Here is a 12530-nt window from a genome sequence, read left to right on the forward strand (position 1 = left end):
GAAACAAAAGGATTGGGAGAGGAGAAGTTGAAAGAAATGGCTTGGTCACTCTGGGATGTGACAGTATAGTACTTCCAGGTGGAAGAGGCTGTGGTGGGTGGGGCTTAGCAGAGGGCGTGGTCTGATCTAATCCTATTGTGGGTGGTGTCAGTTTCTTATCTCTTCACCCAGCCCAGAGCTACTTCAGGCCTGGGGTGTTGTTTTTTTTTCCTCCCCTGGGTCCCCTGGTGTCCCGTTAGGTCCGAATACACACAGGTATGGAACCTGTGCTGGGTTCAGGAGATACCCAGATGATTAAAATGTAGGTCTTCCCTTTCTGTCTGGTGGGGCAGACAGACAGTAAACAAGTGGCTTACACAATGGGCTGGATAGAGGGAGGACTTCTTTGTAGGTTCAGTTGAACAAATGAGATCCAAGCTGACGGGATCGGAGCAGGCAGTTTTGGAAGGCGCTATCTGTGGAGGAGTGTTAGGTTTTGAAGATAGTTGAGAGAAAGGGCTTGGGGTGAGGGGCATTCCAAGTAGAGGTGTCAGCCCAAAAATGTGCTCTAAGGGAGGCAGGAGAACCTAGTGGGAAAAGATAAGTTAGGGGCAGAAAGGCCACCTATGGGTGTTTGGGCCTGCTTATGATCTGACTAAGACTCTGGATAACTGCCAGCTGCAGCATGCTAGCTGGGGCTGGAGAAAGGTCTGTCTTCTAGGGAACCCTTTAGCTGCCTCTCCACTGCCAAGAGCTAAGACACCTCCCTCTGGTCTCTCTGCCTAGGTTCTCTCACTGTTTCCTTTAGCCAACCAACCCACTGGGAGCCTCACTCTGTCAAGCCTCCACAAAGGGCAGACCACAGAGATTCCGAACAAACAGCCCCCCCCCCCTTCCTCTCACACATGCCCAGGAAGGAGGGGCCAGTCCGTTTGCAAAGGAGAAAAGGCAAGAGGAATAGTAGCCTGTTGGAACATCAGACTATCCAGAGATTTTAAAAGACCCCTCCTCCCCCAGACCTTTGCCAGCTGACAGGCGAGGATGAGCAAGGGGCTCTGAGGTGGCTCAGCTCTTGGGCTGCTAGGCATGGCCAACCCGGAGAGGGGGCTTCGGCAGTGGGCCCCCGAAGGGCAGTGCCTTCCCTCCCCCAAGACCCAACTGGTCCTCCTCATCTGCGGGACCTGCAGACACCAATGAGTCACTGTGTTGACAAACCATCTCTGACCATTCCTAGCCCATCAAAAATGGAAGTCCAGAGGAAGGGTATGAGCAGACCGATTTAATTAGCGCGGGCTCTAAAGGTACCTTAAGTTGGCCCTATTAAATTAAACTGCCTAGGGGGAAAAATAACTGTAATTATTTCCTTTTCTCTCCTACCATTGTATTTCAACTCCCAACCTCCACGCTTCTCCCTTTCTTGACAAGACAACCTTTAAACTAGGGGCTGGCATTGGCATCCCCAAACTAGGTCTCAGTGTTTCTCTTTTCTGCCCTTCTTCTGTCTGAGCTCTGGTTTCTAGCAGAGAGCAGAGTCCAGAGGGGTCCACGGTGCTTGGCTGTATTCTAATTTAGGGAGGCTGTTACAAGTGTAGAACATTATTCCAAAAATGCACCCGGAGTCTCCTTCCTGAACCAGTGCAGATCCGTTTGCCGTGGGGCATTTCTTTTAAAAACCCCTTTTCTCTCTTCGGCAGGGCAAAAAAAGCAAACTTTAATGGTAGGGAATTATTGTTTATTTTGTTGAAATCTAGTTCTGAGTTTTCCTACTTAAAACGTGTTTTCCCCAGGACACTGACCTATCCTTTAATTGTTTGGTGTGAGGCATGTTAGGGGGAGGGGCGTTACTTGTTTATTGGAACAGCGCAGTTAAAAAAAAAAAAAATCAACCTAGGCTAACAGTTTCAAGGCTCCCCTAAAGATGTATCCAAACAGGCAGCCAATCAGCGCTTACACAGCTTTTCTGCTTGACTCTTTTAAAGAGACAGTGCCGACAATGTTTTATCACATTTAAAGAGAACCGCGCTCTAAAAACAGTATGAAAATGGGGAGCCATCCCTTATCTCACCAGTTTTTGATTTGGAGACTCCAATGAGAATACACTGCAGGTTTTTGGGTTCCTCGAGTGGACAGAAAGGAGTCGTGAGCAAAAAGCTTGGTCACTCTGCCAACCCCCCATTTCCCATTGTACACCTGGGTCATTGACAATGGAAGCTTCCCCTCCCCCCACGCCCGACTCTGGTCCCCTACTCTCCAATTTAGCTCCATTTATTTGAAGTTTGAGATTTCTGCGGCGCGCATTCCGAGTCGCGAGGCGTCCAGGTGACGTCCCTCATCCAAACGGAACCCTTTCCCGTGGAAAGGCGAGAGGCTAACTTGCCAGGGCTAGCAAACCTCAGAAATTTGAGAGAAATCAACTCTCTTTCCCTCTAGTCCAAGACCTCTTTTCCCTCCTACAGCTTGCCTGGAGCACGCCAAGGGCCATTTTCGCGCGGCTCCACTTTGGGGTTTCCCAAAGTATTTTAACGATCTAGTAAAGAAGCAGCCGCGCGCTTTGGCGCCAGCTTCGGCCGCCCAGCTCCGCGTGCAGCCCTGGCCGGGGCTCGGGAGGCAGGGCTGGGCACAGGCAGCCCGGGGTGGGGCGGAGAGGGGAGCAGGGCCGGCCGGGGTCCTGGCCCGCTGAGGGTACGCTCAGCACGGGGAGGCGGGGGCGCTGGGGGCTAGGCCGACGCGGAAAGGGGCGCGCCGGGCCAGCCGGGGTCCGCGCCTGCTGTCGCAGCGCCCAGTCCCCGCCGCGCCGGCCGGGTGCTCCAGTCCACGCCCGAGCCCCTCGAGTCACCGCCCCACCCCAACGCCAAGGCTCGCCCCCCGCTCCCCCGGCCGGGGCACGAGCGGGCAGCGGCTCGCGGAGGAGGCGCAGCGGGACTGGCGCGGCCGTGCTGACAGGCGTCCCTCTCGGCCTCCAGGCCCGCCCCCGCGCGCCGATTGGCCGCCGCGGCCGTCCGTCGCGGGGCGTGGACGCCCGCCGCGCTCCTGCCGGGGCAGCCACGTTCGGTTGAGCTCCAAGTAGACCAGCGGCGGCGGCGGCGGCAGCGGCAGCGGTGCTGAAGGCGCAGAGGGCGGCGCAGGCGGAGCCGGGCGGCGGGCGCGCGGGCCGCGAGCAAGCGAGCTGCAGGCTTCGGGCGGGCGGCGGCGCAGCTCAGGCCGAGCCGGCGCGGGAGGAGTTCCAGGGCGATGGGGCCGCGGCCGGGGCTGACGCTTTGACAGCTGGAAAGAGCGCGGAGCCTGCGCCTGGGAGGGAGGGAGCGCGGCGAGCGGAGTGCGAGCGAGCGGGCGAGCGCCGGGAGGGGGCCGGGAGCAGGGCAGCTCGGGAGACCGGACGGTAGCGGCGGCGGCGGCGGCGGGCTCGGCGCCCTCTTCTCTGCAAGCCATGTTTGCCAAAGGCAAAGGCTCGGCGGTGCCCTCGGACGGGCAGGCTCGGGAAAAGTAAGCCTCTCGCGAGTGGGGCCGCGCCGCGGGTGGCGGGAGGCAGGTGGGCGCGGGGGTCGCGCCGCCTGGTGCCCCTGGGGCCCGGGTCTCTGCCCCGCGGCGGCGGCGGTGGCGTGGAGAGCCCATTGTTGGGCGCCGGCGGAGGCTGGGGCACCCTGAAGGGGCGGCAGGGCAGCGGTGGGCGAGGGTAGTTGGTAGGCGCGGGGCAGAGCGGGCGCGGGGGTCCGCGACGAGGGTGGGCGAGGTCCCACTCGGAGCCGGTGCGCTCGGCCCGCTGGGCGCGGGGCCCTTACTTTGCCCACCGAGTGCGGGCAGGGGGCGCGTGGCTTTCTGCAGCCCCGAAGGCTCCTTTTGTCCGCCCGCGGCGTGAGGAGTGCGTGCCGGGGGCTTTGTTCGCCCGGGAGCGCTCTCCCTACCCAGCCAGCGGCCTCCCCGTCAGCCCGGTGCGCTCCGGGGCGTCCGGGCTGGGCTGGGCTGGGCTGGCGGCGCCGGCCCGGCCCCAGGCTTGGGGGACAGTTGTTTGAGGGGGAGATGCTGAGGGCGGCGCTTTGCTGCCCTCTCCAGAGCGCGCCAAGTACCCGGACTGGGACCGAGTCCGTTCGGACCCCAAAGCTGGGCTAAAGCAGGGAGCTGAAGTGGGCTGGGAAAAGGAGGGTGGCTCAGGCAGGGCTCTTGTAAGGGGCTTGCGAGTTTGCGAGACCTAGGTGGGTTTAGTCCCAGTGCCACTTGGAAGTTCAAGTTTGGGGACCGGTCTCCGGCTCCCGCGGCTTGGTGCAGCTTGTCTGTGGTACCCACCCACTAGCTGTTCTGTCTGGGGTGATAGGTACTCACCTCTTGTCGTGGCCACAATGGGATGGCACAGACCGGGCTCACAGTCACTGGCAGGGTCCAGAGCGAGCCTTAATGTGATCTGACCTCTCTCTCTCTCTCTCTCTCTCTCTCTCTCTCTCTCTCTCTCTCTCTCTCCTCTCACTCCTCACTTTCCAGGTTAGCTTTATACGTCTACGAATATTTACTGCACGTAGGAGCACAGAAATCTGCACAGACCTTCTTATCAGAGGTGAGTGGGACTCCTTCTCTTTCCCTAGCATCCAGTTTCTTGACACCCCCTCCTCCCCACTATTCTTAGAGCCTTTGTTTTCAGGAGCAGCCACTGTGGCCACCATTTTGAATTTTTATCACCTTTTGGCATTTATTGTTAGTTGGTCTTCACAGCCTTTTGGCTGGGGAAGGCCCTGCGTCCCCCTCCTTTCTGCCCCTCTAAGCTGCCTCCGCTCCCTCTTTTCTAGATTCGATGGGAAAAAAACATCACACTGGGTGAACCGCCTGGGTTCCTGCACTCGTGGTGGTGGTAAGTTTGTGTGATAGTTTTGTGTGTGTGTTTTGTTTTGAGGTCCGGGTCCAAGTGAACAAAGACGGGGGTCCAGAGCAGGCCCTCTACCTTTAGCCTCTGCCTCCTACGGACAAGCACCCCTGGGTGATCTGACCAGGCTTGGCAAGGGAGAGTGGGCAGAAGAGGCTGCGTGCTGCCTCAAGTTTTTGCTGGCATTTCTCCGCCTGTGGGGACTGACTGAATTTTGTTATGCTTTTCCATCTCACTCTGGGGCACCAAGCAGGGGGCTTAGAAAGAGCTGGAAGGGTTTTTTTTTGTCAATCCTGCATGCTGCTTTAATTAGAGGAGTGGGGGCAGGGCGGGTGGAGGGGACACCAGGTCCGTTCTGCAACTGGCCTGTCCCTTATGTTTGCGTCCAGAAACGCCAAACCTTAAGAGGTCTCCACTGGGCCTTTTCCAGGGACCATGAGAAAAGCAAGAAGGGCCGCACTTCCTGTAGAGACACTGATTCAGACTGACTGGACCTTCCTTTTCTCCGTCTCCCCACCCCCCCAGCATCCCTGCAACCACAAAGCCTTATTTTACTGAGAACCTTAACCAGCCAGAGGTGGCCTGGCAGGATGCCTGTAGCTTGTTCAGGACCGGCTCTCCTTATCTTTGACCCTCTCTCCAGGCCTGAGCAGCCTGTGGTCTTTTTTGCAGGCAGGAGGGAAGCTCAGGGTCAGAGCCTTAAGCTAGTTGTCTTGAGTGTGTGACCTGGATGTCTTGTGGGGCTGATAGGTGGACTCTTTCACATCCTTTTGAAAAGGAGAAAGGAGGAGGGGTGGCTTTTGATATGTTGGTGGAGTTGAGTCAAGTGTAGTGTCGTTGGGATGTTAGCACTACCTGACTGCCAGCTCAGGGTACTGTTTCAAGGCTCTTTGAACATCGGGAGGATGAAGTGTCTGTTCTAACTTGTGCAGACAAAATGAGTTTTTAATGGCCTTTGCCAACCACCCAACTGCCTGGTCGGAGGAGGCGGGTGGTGTGGCGCAAGGATTCCACCTGCGGGAGTGGGTGATAGGTTGGCTGTTAGAGGTGAGCGAGCGTGTTGATGGGATTGATGGATCTGAGTGCTGTGGGTCTTAAAGAAACTTGGGCTTGTGGGTAGACGTTATTTTGAGGGTGCTGGGAATGAGGGTGTCTTGAAGTCTTTGCAGTGTGGGCTTTCCAGGAAGCAGTTTTGGAGGAGGAGAGTAGTCCCTGCCTCCATCTGCAGTTGTGCAGAGACCTGGTTGTCCTGTGGCTCCTGGAGTCAAGTCCTGTGGCTTTTCAATCCTTGTTCCAGGAGTGGAAGGTTGGCTGTACAGGCTCAGGTTGTGGTGGCTGTTAGGGGTTGTGGTGGCTGTCAGGGGTTGTTGTGGCTGTCAGGGGTTGTGGTCTCTGGCTTGTTAGGATGTTTACTCTGCGGCTGTTTTTGGGGGTGGGTGGGTGCTGAGGATGGGTTTTTGTTCTAGGCACTCCTTGAAGGGGGTGCTTTCTAATGACAGTGGAGCTTGCTGTGATGGGGCCAGCGGCATTGGACCACAAGTCAGATTAGACCTCAGTTTCAGTGTTCACTGTGCCCTTCAAGCTGGGTTTGGCTAGGCCTTGGTTCTGGTATAGGGCGTTTCTAAGGTCCTGTGTTTGTGTAGCACTCTCATAGTGGAGACGGCACTTGTTCTGTTCTTGTGACTGTGGAGTGTTGGAGTGATCACAGAGAATTACAGAGGGTCTTGAGTGCTGTGCCCTGGGCTGCGCTCACCCTGCCCACTTTCTCTGTACTGGATGGGTGCTGTCTGAGGAGGCCCTTTTGCTTAGTGACAGGGGTAAGGTTCTTGGTTGTCACAGCTCCTTCTTTTTGCCTCATAGACAGGTGGGGATGCAGGCTAAAGGATTAAGAACCCATAAGGCCTCCTTCATTACTGGAGTCACCCAGATTGCGCTGCAGATGAATCATGGTCGTGTTCTGACTTTTGACAATGTAACCTTTTTACATTACGCTGCAGCCATTTTGGTTTGGGGTGGTGAGAGGGACAGAGCCCCGAGATGGGCAGAATGTCATCCAAGTCCCTCTGTGGACAAACCAGGGGCGGGCCGTGCTGACCTTTGTGAGCTCTAGTGACTGCTAACCACAAACAGTGTCACTGATGGGAGATACCCAGCATAGAGGAGCTGCTTACATGGCAGCTGTTACAGACGTCTGGCTTGCCAGGAGCGGTTGCGTCCAGTTATCTTATGTGCTGAGTTTGTCCAGTGCTGTAAGGTAGGATGGAGCCTTTGGGAGAGCTGGTGCTGTACCATGCGTCCTGTACTCCCTGTTGTGTACACAAGTAATAATTAGTAACCTGATCTTACTTTGTTTTTTCTATTTGCAGTGTATTTTGGGACCTTTACTGTGCAGCTCCTGAAAGGAGAGACACTTGTGAACATTCAAGTGAAGCAAAAGCCTTTCATGATTATGTGAGTAACAAATTTTTAATCCTGGCAATAATTACAGGGTTGGATGGCTCTAACTTCTTTAGTATCAAAAGCGAGTGCACAGCCAACTGGCAGTGGTCTTTATTTCCTCCTCGCTTTCCTTCCCGCTCTCCTGCCCACCTGCCTCTGCTGCCTGCCTCCTGAGACCCTCCTTCCTGGGTGTTTTAAGTTGAGGGACAACAGTATTTCATCACTTTGCAGTTACATGAAAGAGGCAGATAACCTGTCTGCAGGGGGTTTGAAGATTCAGAATCATGTGTCTGTCTGTTAAGAGCTAGCTGCGAGGGGGTTGGTTGGTGTTGGCTGAAGAAAAAAGTGACCACAACCAAAAAGAAAGTAAAGGTGAAACCTGTGTTTTAGACTAGAGGGGCAGCTGAGCAGCAGTGCGGAGTGGACTTAGCTCTGTTTTCCAGAGCGCAGCCTTTCATGTGTACATGTCACACACAGTGTGGGGTGTATGTGTGCATACAGTGTGGGGTGCTTATGTGCACACACAGTGTGGGGTGTATGGGGTCACAGTGTAGGGTGTATATGTCACACACAGTATAGGGTGTTTATGTGTACATACAGCGTGGGGTTTATGGGGTCACAAGTCGGGGGGACTCATACAGCTCTTCTCAGGTGAGGTGAAGCTCACTCACTGTGAGGTGAAGCTCACTCACTGTCCTTTGCCTGAATACTCTATGTTTAACTATATTTATTTATATTGTGTGTGTGTGCACATTTGAGTTGGGTGTATGTGTGATGTGTAGCATGAGAGTACAAGTTAAAGGACAACTTGGGACTCAGTTCTGCCTTCCTCCTATGTGCATCCTGGGGCTCAAAGCCAGGTTAGGGTTAGGTTTGGTGGCAGGCATTGTTACTGGCTCACCAATCTCACCAGCCTAGTAGGGGTTGAAGGGGACAAGGGTGGGACACAGGTAACTGCCGTAGCTCAGGTTGGCCTAGAACTCAGTATGTGGATCAGGTTGACCTTGAATTTTTAGCCATCCTACCTCAACCACCTAAGTGCTGAGTTTGTAGCCACCATGGCCAGCTCAAAAATTTCCTTTGAGCGTAGCTAAATTTTACCAGGCAGTAGAGCTTTCTATCCTATTGCTGACTACTCACCTGGATACGTTGAAGGTCCATGAAGTCATTACAAGGAAAGTATCTGTGTGGCAATGCTGTTGTAAAATTTTAAGTGCACACTGAACCTGCCTGGGTTCGGGTGGCCAGACTTTATGATTTGATGAAACAGGAGGTTGGGATCTGTCAGGGAAGTGGTGTGAGGAAAGGGAAGTATCTAGATGTCTTCCACTACTTCTGGGTTTTGCTTTCAGTAGGCACTGCAGGTGATTGTGTTCAGACGTCTGTGGCTCCAGTGTCTACAGACACACAGTAGGTTTGGACTTGTGTGGTAGGAACAGTCCTCCCATTCTATATGTAGGAGCTGATGACCAGCATCAGGTCCCATCTTCTTGGTCAGCTCCTTTGCATGCTGAGTCTGAACCTTGCCTAGGAGACCGAATCCCACCTTTGAGTTTCATAGGTGGTCAGTTTCAGTGAGATGGGTGTTGCCATGGTGACAATGGCTGCTGTAACAGGAGTTACAGTGAGACTGAGCGTCCCAGGTGGTTAGTGTGATGGGATTTCGTTATCCTTGGTGTAGATGCTCAGGGTGGTGTCAGTGCTTGTGTCCTCTCCAGGCTTGAGAAAAAGAAGCTGGGAGTGGTACTTCTAACCTGGTGGACTTGAGTTGTAAAAGGTCCTAAAAGGGACTGTTAACTGCTGTCCTTCTCGGGATGGGGCTCTGGGAAGGTAAGTGGTGGTGGTGGTGACTGAGGGGCCGGACTTCCTGAACTGGAGCTCGCCAGAAGCTGAGTGTGTGGTGGCCAGGTAAAGAAGTCCGAGAACTTCCTTCCCCGCCTCCTTACTACCTAGTGAGGTATTGTCCCCCACCTGTCACCCCTTTTAAAATAACTACAAATAGCCAAGCCTACCTTGCTAGCCTCTGACTCCATTGCAGATGGTTTCATTTTAGAGAGGAAGGTAGGATGGGAGTGTCTGTTTCAAAATCCCTTGCCCCCGTGCTAGGAATCGAACTCAGGGCCCGATGAGTGCCAGGCAAGCGCCCTGCCACTGAGCTAGCTATACCTTCTAATTGCTTAGACCAGTCTCTGATAGACATTTATGTTCTTTCACAGGAAATCACATATGCTAATGATTTTTTAAAAAGTTATCGTGTTTATTTATTCATTTATTTACTTGCTTAGAGAAAAGAGTCTCACTGTGTATCTCTGACTATCCTGGAATTCACTAGACCAGGCTGGCCCCTGCCTCCTGAGTGCTGGGATTAAAGGCATGTACTACAACACTCGGCTATTTATTTGTTATATGTATGCGTGCCGTGTGAGGGAATGTACGCTATGCCCCTAAAGATGCCATAAGGATCAGAGGGCATACAGATGGTTGTGCACTTCCTGAGGTGGGTGCTTGGAACTGAACTCGAGTCTTCTACAAAGCAGTCAGTGCTCTTAACTGCTGAGCTGGCCTTCCTGCCTGCAGGTGGTGACTTGTAGCTTGGTGCTCTCTCTGGCCATTTGTGGTTTGGTCTTGCATCTAGAAGCAAGATGGCAGTGGTAGAAATGCAAGTTAGTTTGCAGCCTGTGACTTGCTAAGGAATGGCAGTTGAACCTTGCAGATTGCTGAGGTTGGCATGGCATTTAGAAGATGCTGCTAAGAGATGAGGTCATACTAGCTGGGGGCCCATGATTCATAGGTTTGCAGCTCAAGGCCTTTTTCCCTTAAATTGGGAGCAATCTGATGTGTCTTATGACCTAAGTCAGGTCACAAGGGAAAAGGAATGATGTGATCGAGTGGAGACTCTTCTCCCCTCCCCTCCTCTCCTCTTTTTCCCCTCCCCTCTCTTCCCCTTCCCTCTCTTCCCTCCCTTCCCCTCTCCTCCCCTCTCCTCTCCTTTCTTCTCCTCTCCTCTCCCATTCTTTCCCCTCTCTTCTCTTTTCTCTCTCTTTTTCTGTTCTTTTTGAGACAGGGTCTCACTATGTGGGAGTGGCTACTCTAGAATTTGTTATATTGACCAGGCTGGCCTTGAACTCAGAGATCTGCCTGCCTCTGCCTCCTGAGTGCTGGGATTAAAAGTGTGCTATTGCAAGGCCCTGAGATTTTCCCTACACTGTAAAGAGGGGAAAGAGCAGAGAGAGAGAGAGAGAGAGAGAGAGAGAGAGAGAGAGAGAGAGAGAGAGCGCGAGCGAGCACGAGTGAAGAAAGTTGTGTTGTTCTGTTTTTCCTTTTCATTTCTTCATCTAGTTTCTCTATTCCCATGTGTCTCACTGAGTTAGACTTCTTCCTGGGAAGATTCCAGTGCCTTATATATTTTGTGTGTGTATGATGTGTGAGTGTGGGTGGTTGTATCACAGTGTTTGTGGGGGGTTTCAGAGGGTGGCTTTCAGGGACCAGTTCTCATTCCCTGAGTTCTGGGGATTGAATCTATTGAGCCATCTTGCTGACTCCCAAGTAGGTTCTCCCCTAAGATAGAATGTATTTTTCTCTGTCTACTCTAATCCTTTCTGTCTAAGGCCTCCTTGGAAGATTCTTTGTATATGGGAGAGACTGGCTCAGTATAATTCTCAATTCTTCTGCTTCGGCTTCCTGTGATATGGGCCTCAGCCGTCGTGCCCAGGTCTCAAGGACACCTATGATTGGTTTCTGCGTTTGGTGATTTCAATGTCTGTACATGCCACCTGTGCATTGTGTCAACATTCCCCAGGTATCTGGCTGTGTGCTATTATTGCACTTGCTCAGCCACCCTGCCACTGACCCTGCTAGAGGAAGCAGGCATGCTGCTGGCTCTGTCCTGTAGATGAGGAAACTGAGGCACAGAGAGGTTAATCACAGCAGGAGAGCTAGAATGTACACACAGCTCCTGGCTGACACCTGAGTCCAAGCTTCTAACATCCTGGCATAGGCACGCGCCAGCCATCACTTGCTGGTGTGATCCTGGCTAACTTTTTAGATTTGCCCTCTTGGCTGTAGCGCACTTTTTACCGTGGCATAGGCTGGGAGCTGTTTATCTCTGTAGCTTACTTAAGACCTTCTACATACATAGTAAGTACACACTGATGGGAGAAAGAAGAGAAATGAGGGGAGGAACGGGGTGATGTGTGGGGAGAGGGTAACCTGGACCAGGACAGCTCATAAGTTATTGGGATGTTCTTCAGATGCTAAGTCCTGTGGGTCATCTTGGGCAAGTGGCATCTTTAATGTCTTTAGTGTCAGTTAGACATAGATGCTGTGAAGTGTTCACTGGCCCTGGCTGCTTAGCCAAGAAGAATCAACAGTTCTGACAATATGGGAAGTGTCTGGTGTACCTCTTGGCAGGGAGGAGGCTCTCCAGTTCAAATAGAAGGTGTGGGTCTCTGGTTCTTGGCAGGTCATCTCTCCTCCCAGGTCAGGGCCAGATGTCTGGATCCTGGAATGAGCCAGGTGACTGAGCATGGAGGGGGTTAAACTGTCCTTGATTTGCTGGGTTTTTATTTGAGTCATTGTCTATTTTCCACCTCACACCTGGCGGCTTGGGTTTTCCTGGCTCATTTAGAAGCCTGAAAGCCCTGATGTTTCCACGTGTCCACGGACCGGTAGTGGTTTTGTGTGTAGGGTGGACTTTTCTGAGAATGGGTTTGTTCTGAGTACCTGAGGCCACAGGAGGAGTGACTGGGTCCCTGTGTGATTTCTTTGCTGTTCTCCTCAGGCTTAGCAGTGCCTCTTAAGAGAGATGAGGAAAGCCCATAAGACCCACTGGGGCTCCCTCTGGGTTTTCTCAGACAGAGTGATCTGTTATTGACCTTTGTAGATGGACACTCCTAGGTGTTTGTGTGTGTCTCCTTCCCTGTGTAGGGCTGTAGGATGGGTCTGTGGATAGAGAGAAGTGTTTTTGGTGCCTTTGCCTCTGGTGGTCCTCTTCCTCCTGTGGTAGCTGCTTTTGTATTTTCTGTTTGGTAGCAAGAACAGAGAAAAGTAGGTTATCCCCATAGTGGCCCTTAGGTGCTGGAGAATGGCACACCTTCAGGCGTGCAGGTGTGGTTAGGCTTCGTGGCTGCCTTCTTGGTTGGGTTTTATTAGTAAGGTTCACTTTGGTTGCTAGTCTAGGAGGTGGTAGAGCTGAGGCCAAAACTTGAGTTCTACCTGACAGTGTTTACTGTGCTCCCTGAAAAGGGGGACATGTTGCACTTGA

The 12530-nt window shown here is 53.1% G+C and overlaps 1 protein-coding gene across 8 annotated transcripts in view; it reads left to right on the top strand.

The window, feature by feature from the left end:
* Positions 1 to 3019: 3019 nt before the first annotated feature.
* The window catches only part of Ssbp3 (single-stranded DNA binding protein 3), a 138225-nt gene continuing 128714 nt past the window's right edge, over positions 3020 to 12530 (top strand). For 6 of the 8 annotated variants that reach the window (XM_006503411.3, XM_006503413.3, XM_006503412.3 and 3 more), the window contains exons 1-4: positions 3158 to 3462; positions 4453 to 4525; positions 4755 to 4816; positions 7195 to 7279. In XM_006503411.3, the coding sequence (XP_006503474.1) occupies positions 3407 to 3462; positions 4453 to 4525; positions 4755 to 4816; positions 7195 to 7279 (276 nt within the window). In that variant the 5' untranslated portion in view covers positions 3158 to 3406. Of the gene's footprint in view, positions 3463 to 4452; positions 4526 to 4754; positions 4817 to 7194; positions 7280 to 12530 lie in introns of all 8 variants that reach the window. The other 2 variants (NM_023672.2, NM_198438.1) reach the window with 1 other exon arrangement.

This window comes from Mus musculus, chromosome 4 (assembly GCF_000001635.26).
Source record: "Mus musculus strain C57BL/6J chromosome 4, GRCm38.p6 C57BL/6J".
NCBI classification, from domain to species: Eukaryota; Metazoa; Chordata; class Mammalia; order Rodentia; family Muridae; genus Mus; species Mus musculus.